Source organism: Podarcis filfolensis (assembly GCF_964270895.1).
Source record: "Podarcis filfolensis genome assembly, chromosome: 3".
In the NCBI taxonomy this organism is placed as follows: domain Eukaryota; kingdom Metazoa; phylum Chordata; class Lepidosauria; order Squamata; family Lacertidae; genus Podarcis; species Podarcis filfolensis.
In genome coordinates this window covers 67,738,022-67,752,927 of record NC_139606.1, presented here as the reverse complement: position 1 = coordinate 67,752,927, position 14,906 = coordinate 67,738,022, and the positions used below count along the sequence as shown (strand labels likewise).

Below are 14,906 nucleotides of genomic sequence, written 5' to 3'. Positions count from 1 at the left end.
CACAGGTTAGATGTTGTTTTTAACAAATCTCAATTGGGTCAATTTTATATTAGGATCATCTAGTATAAGTCTTCAGAGGCTTTTAATGCCCCTTGACAGTAGGGTGATACCTCTTTGTTAGGCTCTGAAGTTGGTTGGTTGCTCTGAAGTATATTATGGAAAACTCCTCTAAACCTTAGACTGGCACTGACAAATTGTCCTGGGCCAAGGATATTATTATCTGACTTTAAAGCACAGCACCAGAGTACTGGTTTTCTTTCCTGTTTTCTTCTGTTCCATTCCTCCACATTGTAAAATTGGCCAGGTGGTCTCTCTCTAAGACAATGCGAGCTACTGAGACCTGGTTTGCTTTTGCCCATGAAATGAATAGAAAGAGATGATTGCCTGCAGCATATGCTTGCCTTGCAGTGCAATTCAGCCTATATGCTGCTGCGCCGCAATCCTCCTTACCTATCCTTAAAAGACACGAGCTAATACCTGACTTGACAAAAATGTACACACACGTTGTAAGAATGGGTGACACACAGAGCCTCTGAACGACTTCCGGATCGTGGATGTAGTGATTAGCCACTCATATATGTTGCTCAATGCACACCTTTGCAGACAGGTGAGGGACTTTCAAAAGTCATTACTGCTTTTGTTTGCCTTGTATTGCAACATTTGAAACAAAGGTGAGTGTTATAGCCAGTGTGAAACAGTGATTCTGTTCTCTACTGCACAAAGGTCCTCCTTCATTTACACAGTACTGAGAGCCAAATCTGCTTCCCTTTCTATAAGTGCCAGTCACCATAAACTAAGCTATACTAGCGTAGAGAGAAAACCACTGCATTGTTGAGGAGTGCAACATACAGGGATTTATTTCATGGAGAGAGAGGTTATTCCTCATGCCCCTTAATGCTGTACCCCAAAGGACTAGCACTGGAGTCAGTTTACACAAAAAAATAATTTTAGCAGTGTTCTAGGGCTTTGAAGCAGGTGAGAGACAATCCATGTTACATACAATATGGTGTGCTGAAAGCAAAATGGCTCCAGATTTTAGGGATAGTGGCGATTTTGAGTGAAGAAGCGAGGAGAATGGGACTTTGGAAAGTTGTATGAGGAAACACCCACCTACCTATGAGCTATACTGGATTGAGCCAAGGGCCCATCTAGTCCAGCATCTCACAGTAGCCAACCAGATGCTTGTGGGAAGTCAGCAAGCAGGACCTAAGTGCAGCTACACACTCTCCCCTTGTGATCCCCAGCAACTGGTATTTAAAGGCGGAACATATCTATTATGGCTAGCAACCATTGATAGCCTTACCCTCCCTGAATTTCTCTAATCCTCTTTGAAAGCCATCTGAGTTGGTAGCCTTTGATACTACTTGCTGTGTGAAGGAGCACTTTCTTTTGTCTCTTCTAAATCTTCCAACATTCATATTGATGTGACCTCCCTGAGTTCTAGTCATATGAGAGGGGGAGACGGGACAGGACAGGACTGCTCTCTATTCACCTTCTCCATGCCATGTATAATTTTCTATACCTCTGTCACATTCCCTCTTACCGTTTCTCTAAAAAGGCTAAAAGGCGTGTAACTTTCCCTCCTACAATTCTTGCCTAAACAGCTGCTGGGGGAGTTCCAGGGGAGAAGTTGTGGGTGAAGGATTAAACACCCAACTCTGCCCACTTCTCTGCTCCAAATTGCCCCTTCCCAAAGCTCTTATTTCCGTCAGGATTTTAATGCAAGTACTTGCACGTACCTTTACAATTTAGCCCTAAAGCAAAACGCAAACCTTCAACTTTGTACAGCAGTAAGTAAAATGGAGGTGAAGAGCAGAACACAAGTTTGAATAATCTTAAAGAGGGGTGATGGTGAGGGGAATCTGTGTGGGGCAGTTCACCAAAACTTCAGACTGGCTGGAGGTGTTGAAACGCTCTCTTCTGCATCTCCTTATGCTGGCTCTGCAAGGTTTGATAAATGTGTGTTTTCTTTGTTCGTTGCAGGTGAAAATGCCCTCTGCCGGTACTTCAGCAATGAGAGAATCCCGCCCATCATTGAAGAAAGTTCCCCACTTCAGCATCCGTTTTCCAGGCCTGTGGCGGAGAGGCAGCTAGTGAGGGGTGCAGACTACATCAGGGGGAGCAGGTGTTTTGTTAATGTGGATCTTCACAACAGTGCGACGATCCCTTTCCAGGAGGATGGAGCCAAGAAGCTCCCGGTGACCTCCTCCACGAAATCCTCCTCCACAGAGCGCTCCCTGCTGGTCAGCTGGATTACGAGACTCAAGTTATTGACTCACTGAGTTAACTGGCTGCGTTATGACTTTCTAGGGTATTTGATATTAAGTGCCTTTTCTTCCCCTCCACCTTCACATGGTTTTGCAGTACCCACAGAGTTACTGAGCAGTTTTGCATTTTATTTTATTTTCTCCCCCTGGGGAAGCTTGCCCTTTCCCCAATGTTTCTGTCTCGAGATTCACTGGAGTTGGAGAGAGGGGGTCTGTTTAAGGGGGAGCAGGAGGAGAGACGAAGAGAGAGATCGCAAGACGTAGCATTTTTCTACCTGCCCAAGGGTGGAGGGGGAATTCAGTCCTCTGGAGAAAAACCGATCAGGCTCGAGTGATTCAGAGGTCACTGCTGACCTGAAATCCGCATGACCCACGCAGAAGCAATCTCTGCATTGTAATGAGGCCTGGTGGCACTTCATTTGCTACAAGACTCTGATGCTGTGCAACCTACTGGATCTGCAGACTATGTAGCACTCAGCAAAAAATGGATTCCTACGCTGCAATCCTGACCAAGAAGGAAGAAAAGGGGAGGTTTTCCCCTCCCCCCTCCCTCGTCCCTTTTAAGCAACGTGGTTGCACTGCAAGTGACTGGAGACGACTCAACTGTTGTCAGGAATAAAATGCAGTTTCTTCCTTTGTTCTGATTAGTTACAAACGTGAAGCTATTTTGGTTGAAGTTATTAAAATCTTAGTACAGTTAAACTGTTCTTCCCTGAATTGCTGCAATACTCATCCAATTAGGACATGGATTGCTACAACATGCCAAGGAAATGCATCTCAAGTGACACTGGTAAAAATGAATATATCTTATTGCTTTTTTATGATTAAGACTGAATAGCTGTTAACCAAAGTATTCTTCTGAAAGCAATCCCTGCAAGCTTCTGGAGCATCAACTGTGGTTCAAGGTTGAACTGGTTTTTATATTATTTGGGCTTTAAAGGCTGACTTGTGATGAGTTACATTTTTGTAAGGCAGTTTGCTCTTTCAAAGCGTTGGGGAAGAAACTGTTTGCCATCATTAAATTAGTAGCATTGGTTGAGAGTTGGGGTGGTCTGTGGAAGGGAGGACTTGCCAGAAGTGTTTGGATGCAAATAATTTGTTGTTTTCAAAGCAAGTGTAGGAAAGAGGGTTTTTTTGTTAGAGATCCACAAAGAACATCTTGTTTAAAATAATTTAAAAGTATTTAAATTACGCTTTCTTTCTTTTCTTTTTCTTAAAAAAAACAACACTTAACCTTTTATGCAGCTTTTACATTTCTCTAAGACATCACTGGGTACTAATTAGCCAAGGCAAAAAAAAGGTCACACCCCATTAAATTAGTTGTTTGAATGGTCTGAAAACAGCACCATCTACACTGATGAAAGGAATTCATCACATTTTACACTGCTGTCTAACATGATAAATGTGATCTCGGCAAGCTTTCTTGAGCAGTTTATAACAAGCATGGGGAGACAGATGTTAAATTAACTGTCTAGGAAACTGTCACAACTATACTAGGTTGAATGGATTTGCACAAATTTTTACCATTAAAAGAATGCATATGGTTATAACTAAATTTGATCCTGTTTTTCGCAAACAAGCTAAAACAATGACATAACTTGAGTTACCTTTCAAGCTGAACTGGCTATTGGTACCAGCCTAGCAAACTTCACCAAAGCTAGTGCAGCTGTTCTGCATCTTGATGATGTTTTCTCATAGTATTCAAAACTTTGTGGTTTCAATTAAAAAGAAGCAGTCAAACAAACAAACAAACAAACAAACAAACCCAAATGTAATTGAAATTGCAGTTCACTTTTTCTTTTAAGTTCCAGGCAAGTATGATGTAGAAAGTGAGGTGTATTGTATGAAGTTCAAATATAAGCTAAATATCTCCCTCAGATAATGAAAAAGGAAGATGTAACTAAGAAAATGGTTTCTCTCTCGAGCCTGAAATTTCTCGTCCAGTTCAGGAAGTAACCTCTGTTCTCAGGAAAGAATGAATATGTTCATGTCTGTGTTTAATTCTTTTGTTAACCAAGATGGAAGCATCACATGAATTGTTTTGAAACTGTTTCACATGAGAGAAGGTGGCTGTGACACTGAGTTGTGAACCAAGAAGTACATTAGGTAAACTCTAGTACATTAGGTAAACTCGTATTTTTCAGGCTCAGTCTCCCTTAGATTGCAAGGTTAGAATAATACGTGATATATTTTCACTGCAGATATGTGTAGTATTTGCCACTCCTAATATGCAATCCATCTAAAGTACCATGACAGGCTCTGATCCTGGTTTTGCATTGTTTTTAGAAGAAGAGCTCTCAAAAGCATTAGGCAGGACTAGTTGACACTGCCCTTCACAACTTCTTTCCCTTGATTGGGCAATAGAGAAAGTACATGCTCAAAACAGAAGCCACTCCTTTGGGGTCATTGATGAGCCAAACTTCTAATTGGTTTATTTTGATTTCTGGTGTACTTTTGCTTCTCTGTGATCTGTTTCCAAGGGCCTTTAACAAGACCTTGAAAAACAGCTAAGGAAGGCAGGAGACGTGCAGATAACCCCCCTGGCAGCATAGCCCTGACCAAAAACACTAATGCAGGATGCTTTGATATCTGTAATTGGAATGAATACACCTTAGTATCTCCTCTTGACAAATTTCACTGTTGCTTCGTCTACTTAGGAAAACACAGAATAAAAGGAAATTTTGCCTCATTCCACAGAGGCAAATCCCACAGTTGAATAATTTCTCCTAACCAGCAAAGGGCAGAAGTTGTATGGTACCAAGTTAACGTTTGAGGGAATGTATCTACCTGAAAAGTGACCAGATAAAGAAGTTTATTACAGCACTAAACTGTAGTGCATTTTCTCATGTTTACAAATTGGGTGTATGTTCTAGCACAGCTAAGTCTTCTCTCTCTCTCTCTCTCTCTCTCTCTCTGTGTGTGTGTGTGTGCGTGCGCACATATATGCTAGCCTTAACAGTCATGGCCCTATTGCCCTGTAGATGTGTGTGCATATATTTGTGTGTTTGTTGTTCTCTATCTCCCACATATTGTGGGAACTGCTTCTGCAGGATGTCAGCTCTCCATGGAAGTGTGCATGAATACAGCAACCACATTAATCATGTGGATGAATGTATTTATGTGAGGTTTTAGTGCCTTTCAGGTTTGTTTCCATTTCATCAATCTTTTTTAAGTTGCTTTGGGACATTTTGTGCATGAAAAACGATGATAAAATAATAGTTTCTCATATGACCAGCACTGTTTTCCCAGTGGGATGTTGAGTGGCTGGTAGGGATCCAGTCAATTGACAGATAAACACTGTACACATGGTGGCTTTAACTTGCACATATCCACCAACTATATTGGAAGTGGCTCTTGCACTGCACAGAAGGGAGCACACAGCTTTACTACCAAGTGGGTTGAGACCCTTAATCTCGGGGTTGTGGGTTTGAGTTCCACATTGGGCAGAAGATTTCTGCATTGCAGGGGGTTGGACTAGATGATCCTCGTGTTCCCTTCCAGCTCTATAGTTCTATGATTCTACCCCATACCTGCAGAAATTAACACTCTCTCATCCACTGTTTAACAAATCGCATGCTCATATGTGAAGCGGGAGTAGCTGCCCTTACTTCATCCCGATTTCCCATTGACTTCAGAGTAATTCCCTTTTATATCCGTATATAAAATAAAAGTTTCCTGCCATGAAGCCTGCTTGCACAGAAAGTTAACTAATTCTGTATTAACAAAAATACTTTTAAAAAATAAATAACATATTTGCATTCTGTCCTTTTAGGGTAAAATTCTTCTAAGGTGGCTAGCAAAAGGCAGTAAAATACATCAAACAAGGCATTTGAAATGACTACTAGTAGGTAAAACAGCAGCAATTAAAACATGAAAACCAGCATGAAACTATCAGTCAAATGACAAGCAGAACAAAAATATTTTAACAGTTTTAAGCTTAGAAACAGTTTTGTTTTCACATATATCCACATTCCCCTATGCTATTCCACACACCCAGCTATTCATACCAAACTCAATCTGCATGGAAACTGTAGTGAAGTATAGCTAAAAGTGTGAGTTTCCACAAATCCCTCTCCTGGAAATCACTGAAGGCAGCAAAAAAGGATTTAGGCGAGGGCTGTTTGCATTTTGAAGTATTATTAAAAGTGGTGATACCTTATTGGTAGCACATTTTCTGTGTAGAGCAGGAGGTAGCCAAGGTGACCTCCAGATGTTACTCTACAATTCCCATCATCCTACCAACAACGTATGGAGGGAACCAGGTTGGCTAAGCATGGTGCAAAATTTCAAGTTTAATATCTTGTGACTCCTAATGCCTCAGACTCTGAAAGCAGGATTTCAAAACTATTCCCTTCAGTCTCATCACCTTTTTAGGGAGATAGGAATAAATTAAAAGGTCTTCTTGTTCTAGTTCACTAGTATATAGCTCCTAAAATCAAGAACTTTGGTAGGGCAAATGAGGGATCAGGGGCAGAATTTAACTTACTGACAACCCCCAGTTTCTTTTTTTTTTTAAAAAAAAGCAAAGCGAGCTTCTACCTTTTATGCCTTCAAAAATATGTTTTAAAGTGTTGTCCATGGCTGCTGAAATCTCAGAAACCAGAATAAGTGCTGCTTTTCAATTCTATTTCCAGTGGCCAGAGGGGCAGTTTCAGTGTTATTGCCCATTCCATTGATTTGATGAGAGAATACAAATAACTATTGAATTCCCAGGGTGCTGCCAAATGCCTCCGTGCCCCCTGCCCACTTGTGGCCCATTTTCAGCCCATTTTCTCTGTGTTGGGGATGTGGTGGGAAGTGTGATCCCGAGGAACTGGAAAGAAGCAACATGGTGCGTATGGCACTCAAAATTCAAAATTTGCCCCCAAATGTTGGTTACCCTTTACTGTAAAAAAATAATAATACAGAATTTATATAACTTTTTAAATTCTTTGGCTCTTAGAACAGAATGTTCATAGCATGGGTATAGTAGAACATCTGTAACACAGCCCTACATCCTCAGTGGTTAACACATAAATACAAGGAAACCTGGCATTCGATGTACCACGTGAAAAGCTACAGAAAAGAGGATTTGGTTTAACAGAAACTGAATCTGGAAACTTGCACTGAAATGCCCCACAAAGCTCAAGTTGGCAGCAATTCTTACAGTTCCCAAAGCAAAATATTCCCTGCCCCCCACAACCCCCCAAGCTTAAATTGGAAACTGGGTGAGTTAGTTCTAGTGGAAAATCTCTTTCCAAAATAAAGATATTAAGAGATAATTAGCTTCATTGCACAATCATTTCTCATTTATGTTCCTTGGGAGATTTGTTTTTATGCCAAACCTTTTGAGGAGTAAATGATCTCAAATGAGTGTCTTGAATTTGCCTTAGGCTCCATTTTCCCTCTGCTTAAAGAGAGAAAGTTCTTTCAGCCCTCTTTAAAAAACCTCATCTTTTTGGCATATCACATACAGTATTGCATATTTTACTGGAAGTCTCTTGTGGATCAAGACTCACCTGAAAAGAAATAAGTAAAAGAGCATTTTTCTCTAACCTGCTTTCACTGAGTTCATTCTGCTCAAAGGTGTGAAGCTAACCTGGCAAGAAGACATATGATATTACGTTGGGCTCAGCTCAATTGTATCTATACACATTGAAAGTATATTTCACCGAGTTCACTGGGATTCTTATGGAAGTTAAGTGTGCATATAATTGCAGCCTTCAAGTTGCAGAATGTGCCTTATAGATACTTGCACAAAGGCTGTTCTGATTAGCTGGAAAAGTAAATGGGGATACTGGCAATAGTGGGCTCTCTCTTGCCTAAAAGGTACCAGGAACTTTATGTTAATCCTTGCACCTTGTAAAGTAGAAGATGCATGAAATGTCAATGGATCTAGAAAAGAAGTTTGTTTTGGAAGGATGGGTTTTCGTGTCAACCCTAGCCACCAACAGCAATTTATGCAAGCAATTTATCCTAGATTCTTCAGAATCTAGGAAACGAATTAGCATTCTGTTTCCTCTTTCATAACCATGATTTTGAAGCAGTATTCTGTTCAGGTTCAGGTAGGAAAAAAGAAGCCAAAGTTCTTCCAAATCAGGAAACAGATGGCAGAAATGGAAAGCTTTGCTCAACAAGAGGGAAACCAAATACTTTCTTCCAATACGTGTGTGTTTTTCCTTCCCTGAAAGCCAACTTGTGAAATGAAGGTGTTTAAATGAAACAAAACCTCTGAAAAACCAGCAGTGGTAGTCTTTGTGCTTTAAATAGGTCCCAGTTCTCTTTTTTTTTTTTTTTTTTTTTTAAATCTCTTTATTAATTTCATACACCTACATACATACACACATATACATATACATTAACATCAATGTTAAAAGAAAAAGAAAAAGGGAAAGAGAAAAAATCAAAGAAGAACAAAATTGGAACGTAAGTATAAGTATAAATACATAAGAAAAATACCCGAAAAAGGAGAAAATAATAATGTTAATACTAATGATAATGATAATGACGCTTAAATAACACTTAAAAATGTTAGACATCTGAATCACGTGCGACCTACTCCAATTCTCCACTTCCGTACTTGTTCCTCTCCTTTGTTTCTTTAGAACTTCAAATGACTTTCTCTTCTTTTTTCTATTCGACCCCCTACTAACTTCCCTCCCCCCTGGTTTCAGGCTTCTTAATATCAGCTATTTAACTCTCTGCAGTTGATTTTTAAATTTATATACACATCTATATACACATCGTGAGATTTATGTCAAATCCGCTATAGTCTTAAAATTTCTATATTTCCCTTCTATATACACCAAGAATTTGTTCCAGTCATTCACAAACTTTGCCTTCTTTTGATTTCTAATTCTTTGTGTTAATTTTGCTAGACTTACAAATTCAAATAATTTTATTTGCCACTCTTCTATTGTTGGGGTATTTTGACTCTTCCAATTTTGGGCTATTAACAATCTGGCCGCCGTCGTAGCGTACTGAAATAACACTTTGTCCTCTTTTTTAATCTCGTCCCCCACAATTCCTAGTAGAAATGCTTCTGGGCGTTTGGGAAATGTATATTTAAATATTTTTTTCATTTCGTTATAAATAAGCTCCCAATATTTCTTCATTTCCTCGCATGTCCACCACATGTGGAGGAAATTGCCTTCTTTGGTTCTACACTTCCAGCAGTTCTTATTACTGGTTTTGTACATTTTCCCCAGCTTTGCTGGGGTGATGTACCACCTATACATCATCTTTTCCAAGTTCTCCCTCAGTGATACACATGCTGTGAATTTCATTCCACTAGACCATAGTTCATACCATCTGTCGTATTCTATATTATATCCCAAGTCCATAGCCCACCTTGTCATAACCCCTTTTATTTCCTCATCTTTCGTATCCCATTCTAAAAGTATATTATACATTTTTGATAATATTTTATTTTTGCCTTCAATTATCTCTATCTGGAACTTTGATTTTTTTTCGTTCATACCTATCTTTTTGTCCACTGTCCATATCGCATTTATTTGATGGTATTGAATCCAACCCGAAAGCTCGTTCTTCAAATCTTCATATGTTCTCATCCTCCATCCATTTTCCGTCTTTGTTAATAACTCCTCATATGTTAATCTTTTACCCTCCATATTGGCCTTTTTTATTATCAGCATATCCATTGGGGATAGCCACCAAGGTGTTTTCCATTCTAAAAGTTTTTTGTTTCTCTCCCACACTTCTAAAAGAGGGCCCCTGATGATATGATTCGAGAATCCCTTATGAATCTTTTCTTTACCTTGCCACAAATAGGAGTGCCAGCCAAACCTATTGTTGGACCCCTCCAGATCCAACAAGTCAGTATTTTCTAGAGTGATCCAATCCTTTATCCAGCAAAGACTGGCAGCTTCATAGTAGAGTTTCAGATTGGGTACCGAGAACCCTCCTCTCTCCTTTCTATCCGTTAAGATTTTATAGTTAATCCTTGGTCTTTTGTTTTGCCATATAAATTTCGAGAGGGTTCTCTGCCACTCCTTAAATAATTTAGTACCCCTAATTACCGGTAAATTTTGAAATAAGAATAACATCCTCGGAAGCAAGTTCATTTTTATTGCTGCCATCCTTCCTCTCCACGAAAGCTTCACTCTATTCCATGTTTCTAGATCTTTCTTTATTTCTTTCCATATGGCCGAATAATTATCCTGGATCAAATTTATATTTTTTGTAGTTAGCCAAATTCCCAAGTACCTCACTTTTTTTACCACATTTATTCCATACGTCCTTTCCAATTCTTCATAACCTTCTTTTTTAATATTCTTAGTCAGCATTTTAGTTTTTACTTTATTTAATTTAAATCCGGACAACTTACCAAATTCCTCTATCTTTCCCAACGCGGCGCCCATACTTCTTTGTGGGTTTTCTAATGAGAGCATTAAATCGTCCGCGTATGCTTTTAACTTAAATTCTTTAGTTCCTATTTTAATCCCCCGGATTTCTGGTGTTACTCTTATTTTGTTTAGGATCACCTCCAGGGCCATGATAAATAAAAGTGGTGACAGGGGGCATCCCTGTCTGGTGCCCTTTTCGATCTTAAAGGAATTTGTTAAATTATTATTTATAATTAATTTAGCAGATTGAATAGAATATATTGATTTTATGCCCTCCATAAACTCACCTTCCAATCCGACTTTTCCCATGCTCTTCAATAGAAATTCCCAAGAGACGTTATCAAACGCCTTTTCGGCGTCTATAAAGATTAGTGCCGCGGGGATTTCATTTTTGTCCTCTAAATATTCAATAAGGTCGACCGTATGTCTTATGTTATCTTTCAAAAATCTGTTTGGAAGGAAGCCAGCCTGATCTTTGTGTATTATATTTACTAAACATTTCTTCAATCTGTTTGCCATCACTTCCGCAAAGATTTTGTAATCGTTATTCAAAAGGGAAATTGGTCTATAGTTCTTAATATCTAATCTATCTGTACCTGGTTTAAGGATCATTGTGATGTGAGCTTCCTTCCATGTTACTGGCGCCTTTCCCCCTTTTAGAATGTTATTCATTACCTCACTTAGCACTGGTGTTAATTGGCTTTCAAATACTTTGTAATATTTTGCTGATAGGCCATCCGGCCCCGGGGCTTTCCCCAGTTTCATTTTCCTTATTGCCCCTTGAATTTCCTCTGTTCTTATGGGATTATTTAATTGGATTCTTTCCTCCTCTGTTATTTTCCTCCCACTATAATTTTCTAAATATTTCTCTATTTGGGTTACGTCTTCATGCTCTTTTTTATATAATTTCTCGTAGAATTTAAGAAAATTTTCTTTTATTTCTTTTGGGTCTTCTATCATCAGCTCATTTACCCTTATTTTGTTTATAACGCTTTGTTTTTGTCTTTTCCTAAGTTGCCAGGCTAATAATTTACCCGTTTTGTTAGCAGACTCAAAGTATTTCTGTTTCATTAATTTGATTTTCCATTCTATTTCCTCATTTGTCAACATTGAGTACTGCGCTTGTAGTACTTTTATCATTTGTATGTTTTGTTCATCTTTTGGGTTCCTTATTAGTTTTCTCTCACAATCCTCTATCTGTTTCAAGATTTCTTCTTTCTTCTTATCTCTGACCTTCCTCCTATAGCTATTTTGCTGGATGAAGAACCCTCTTAACACCGCCTTACTGGCGTCCCACACCGTGTTTAACCCTACTTCTGTATTCAGATTTAACTCCATGTAGTTTTTTAAGGTGAGTTTAGCTTTTTCCACCACTTCTTCGTTCTCCAATAAATATTCATTTAATCTCCATCTAAATTCACCTTGAGATTTACCTTTTATAACCGAGATTATTGAGTTATGGTCGGAAAATGTTCTGGGTTGAATTTCACATTTTATGGTTCTCACTGAGAGCTCTCTTGATATCCACACTTGGTCGATTCTTCCCCAACTCTTATGCACCTCCGAGAAAAAAGTAAATTGTTTCTCTAGGGCATGTTTATGTCTCCAGATGTCTATTAGGTCTAAATTATCCTCTAGTTTATCGAATGTTTTTGGTAGCTTCCCTTGATTCCTTTTTTTCCCGTTAGATAATCTATCTAATTCTGGTTTCTTTACCCCATTGAGATCTCCTAAGATTATCATCTTGTTGTATTCTAACTCCAATAGTATTTGCTCTAATTTTCCAAAGAACTCCAATTTCTTCGAATTCGGAGCATAGACATTTATCACATTTATTTTTTCTCCCTGGAAATTGATTTGAACCCCTAAGATCCTACCTTCTTCATCTTTGCAGATCAGTTTAGGTTCCCATTTTTCTTTTATATATGTCACCACACCTTTTTTCTTTTCATTTATACAATTCGTGAATTCCACCCCTAGTTTGTTCTGTGTCAAAATATGTCTGTGTTTTTTAATTACATGTGTCTCTTGAAGACAGATTACATCTAAATTTTTCTTTTTCAACACATTCACTATTTTATTCCTTTTGGATTTTTCATTCAAACCGTTCACATTCCACGATAATATTTTCAGGTTCATTGTATTAACCATTTTCCCGTTAAGTCCCAGCTAATAAGTTGCCTTTAGTTGTTTTTGCTTTCTTCGTACCCTTCCTGTTCTTCCTCTTCCTCTTCCTTACTTAACTCCTCCTCTTCTTCGTCGTCTGACTCTCCTTCCCTGGCGCTATCCTCTTTCCCTTTCTCCAACTCATTTTTCTTTCTTTTTCCTCCTGCTACCTCATATCTTTCTTCTACTTTTCCTAGCTCTTTTTCATACCTACGCAAGAACTTATTCATCTCCTGAATTTCTGCCATCTTGAACCTTTTATCCTTGTAGTAGAAGGAAATCCCCTCAGGGAATTCCCACCGGTATTGTATATTATTCTTTTTTAATGCACTAGTCAACTGTCTGTAACCTTCTCTCTTGCGTAGGAGTCTGATCGGTATTTCCTTATATATGATAATTGATTTACCATCAATAATTAACCTCTTTTGGTAGCTCATTTTTAGGATCAGGTTCTTCATTTCTATCGAGTTGAAGATAACTATACAATCTCCTGGTGCATTCTTTAGTCTTAACTGCTTAGTTTTAGTTTTTATTCTGAAGGCATTCTCAATCGAGTATGCCACCTCCTCCCCTTTCATATTTAACCATCTAGCAATTTCTATTATCATTTTTTCTCTGATGTTTTCATTTACTTCTTCACCTACCCCCCTGAACTTTAAGTTTAATTGTTTCTGTTTCATTTCAATCATCGCTAAGTTGTCCAATATCTGATCTTGATTTCTATTCATTTCTCCTATTTCGTCTTTAATCTTTTCTGTTTCCTTTCTATGGTCTCTTATCTCCTTTTGCATCCTTTTATTTGATTCTTCCAGGGTTTTTGATCGTACCGAAAGATCTTTGATTCTAATTGATAATTCACCTACTACTCCTTCTATTTTTTTATCTATAGAATCATTTATCTCTTCTAATTTTTTTTCCATATGTATCTCCCTTTGTCTAAATTCGTCTTTGATTTTTAACCAGAGGATATCCAGATCTTTGATCTCCTCCTGTCTGGATACTTTCCTTTCAGAGGGTGTTCCCCCTACTTTCTTTCCATTTTTACCCGACATTTTGCCTTCTCTGTTTTTGTTATTCTCTAAAGACTCACAATATATCTCCTCTCCCCTAGAGGGCGCACAATCTAAAGTTTACCTTCGGTTGTTCCTCTGGGTTTACTCTTTTTAACCTCTACTACAAAATAGGTCCCAGTTCTCAACACTGAGCACCAACCAGGCAATGGCTCCTGAGAAGACCGTACCTAGACCCTGCCTGGAGGCTCCACCTATGCTAGAAGGAGCAGAGCAGGGCCCTCTCATTCATCTGCCTGTTGGAGAGAAGGAGCACAGCAGCAGACCTGCAGCCAGAACGAAGGGTGGAGAAACTTGAAGGGTATAAAATACCTGGGAGAGGAGGAGGAGGAGGGCCAGTAGAAGTCCAGAGAATAGTCAGGCCTCTAAGAGGCTTGGCTTTTACTCCCCTGCCAGAGGTCATCTTTGGGCTCTCCCTAAAGCCCTACTGAGTGAGGCCAAGGAGGGAATAGCAGTATTCTAGGTTTAGTCATCTTCCAAGATGCACTGGAGTCCTGGAATTAAGACTGTTAAAGCCAACATACAGAAGCCACGCCAAGAGAGGAGATCTGCAGAAAGACTGTACATTTTCTGGGGGTAACCTAGGATGTGGTGGATGCAGGCCTGAAAGAAAGTCATATTGCATCAGCCAGTGCCTGACCCTGAGTCAGATGTGGGCTTCTGGAAGAGGGGACAGCCCTTTTTCAAGGCTCCCCTTGTCTTGGGGCATAGCACGAGGCCACACATATAACTCAATCTAAGTTCTCCCCCACACCCGACTTCCTGAGTTTAAGGAAGCAACCTACTCGTTCTGAATTTTTTTTCTATGAGGAAAGGAACTCCATTTTGCATGGCTAAGTGATATAAATGGTATTAGATCTAAATTGACAAACCATCATAGGAAAAGCTGCTTTTAGCTCCTGTGAGCAGGATTGTATGTACTTTTCCATTAACTGCAATTCAGAGGTTTCTGGATGTGATATCTGATGCATTGTGCAGCGCTACTGAACTGAGCTGTTGATATACGGAGATAAGTTTAAACATGACTGGGAAACGCTGGATTTCAAAGTGCGTTCCAG

General features: G+C 39.1%; 1 protein-coding gene across 1 annotated transcript in view; it reads left to right on the top strand.

The window, feature by feature from the left end:
* CNKSR3 (CNKSR family member 3) overlaps positions 1-5,090 on the top strand; it is a 61,800-nt gene extending 56,710 nt beyond the window's left edge. Inside the window, exon 13 of the mRNA XM_083607977.1 lies at positions 1,984-5,090. Within this exon, the coding sequence (XP_083464103.1) occupies positions 1,984-2,282 (299 nt within the window). The 3' untranslated portion in view covers positions 2,283-5,090. The remainder of the gene's footprint in view (positions 1-1,983) is intronic.
* Positions 5,091-14,906: the final 9,816 nt, after the last annotated feature.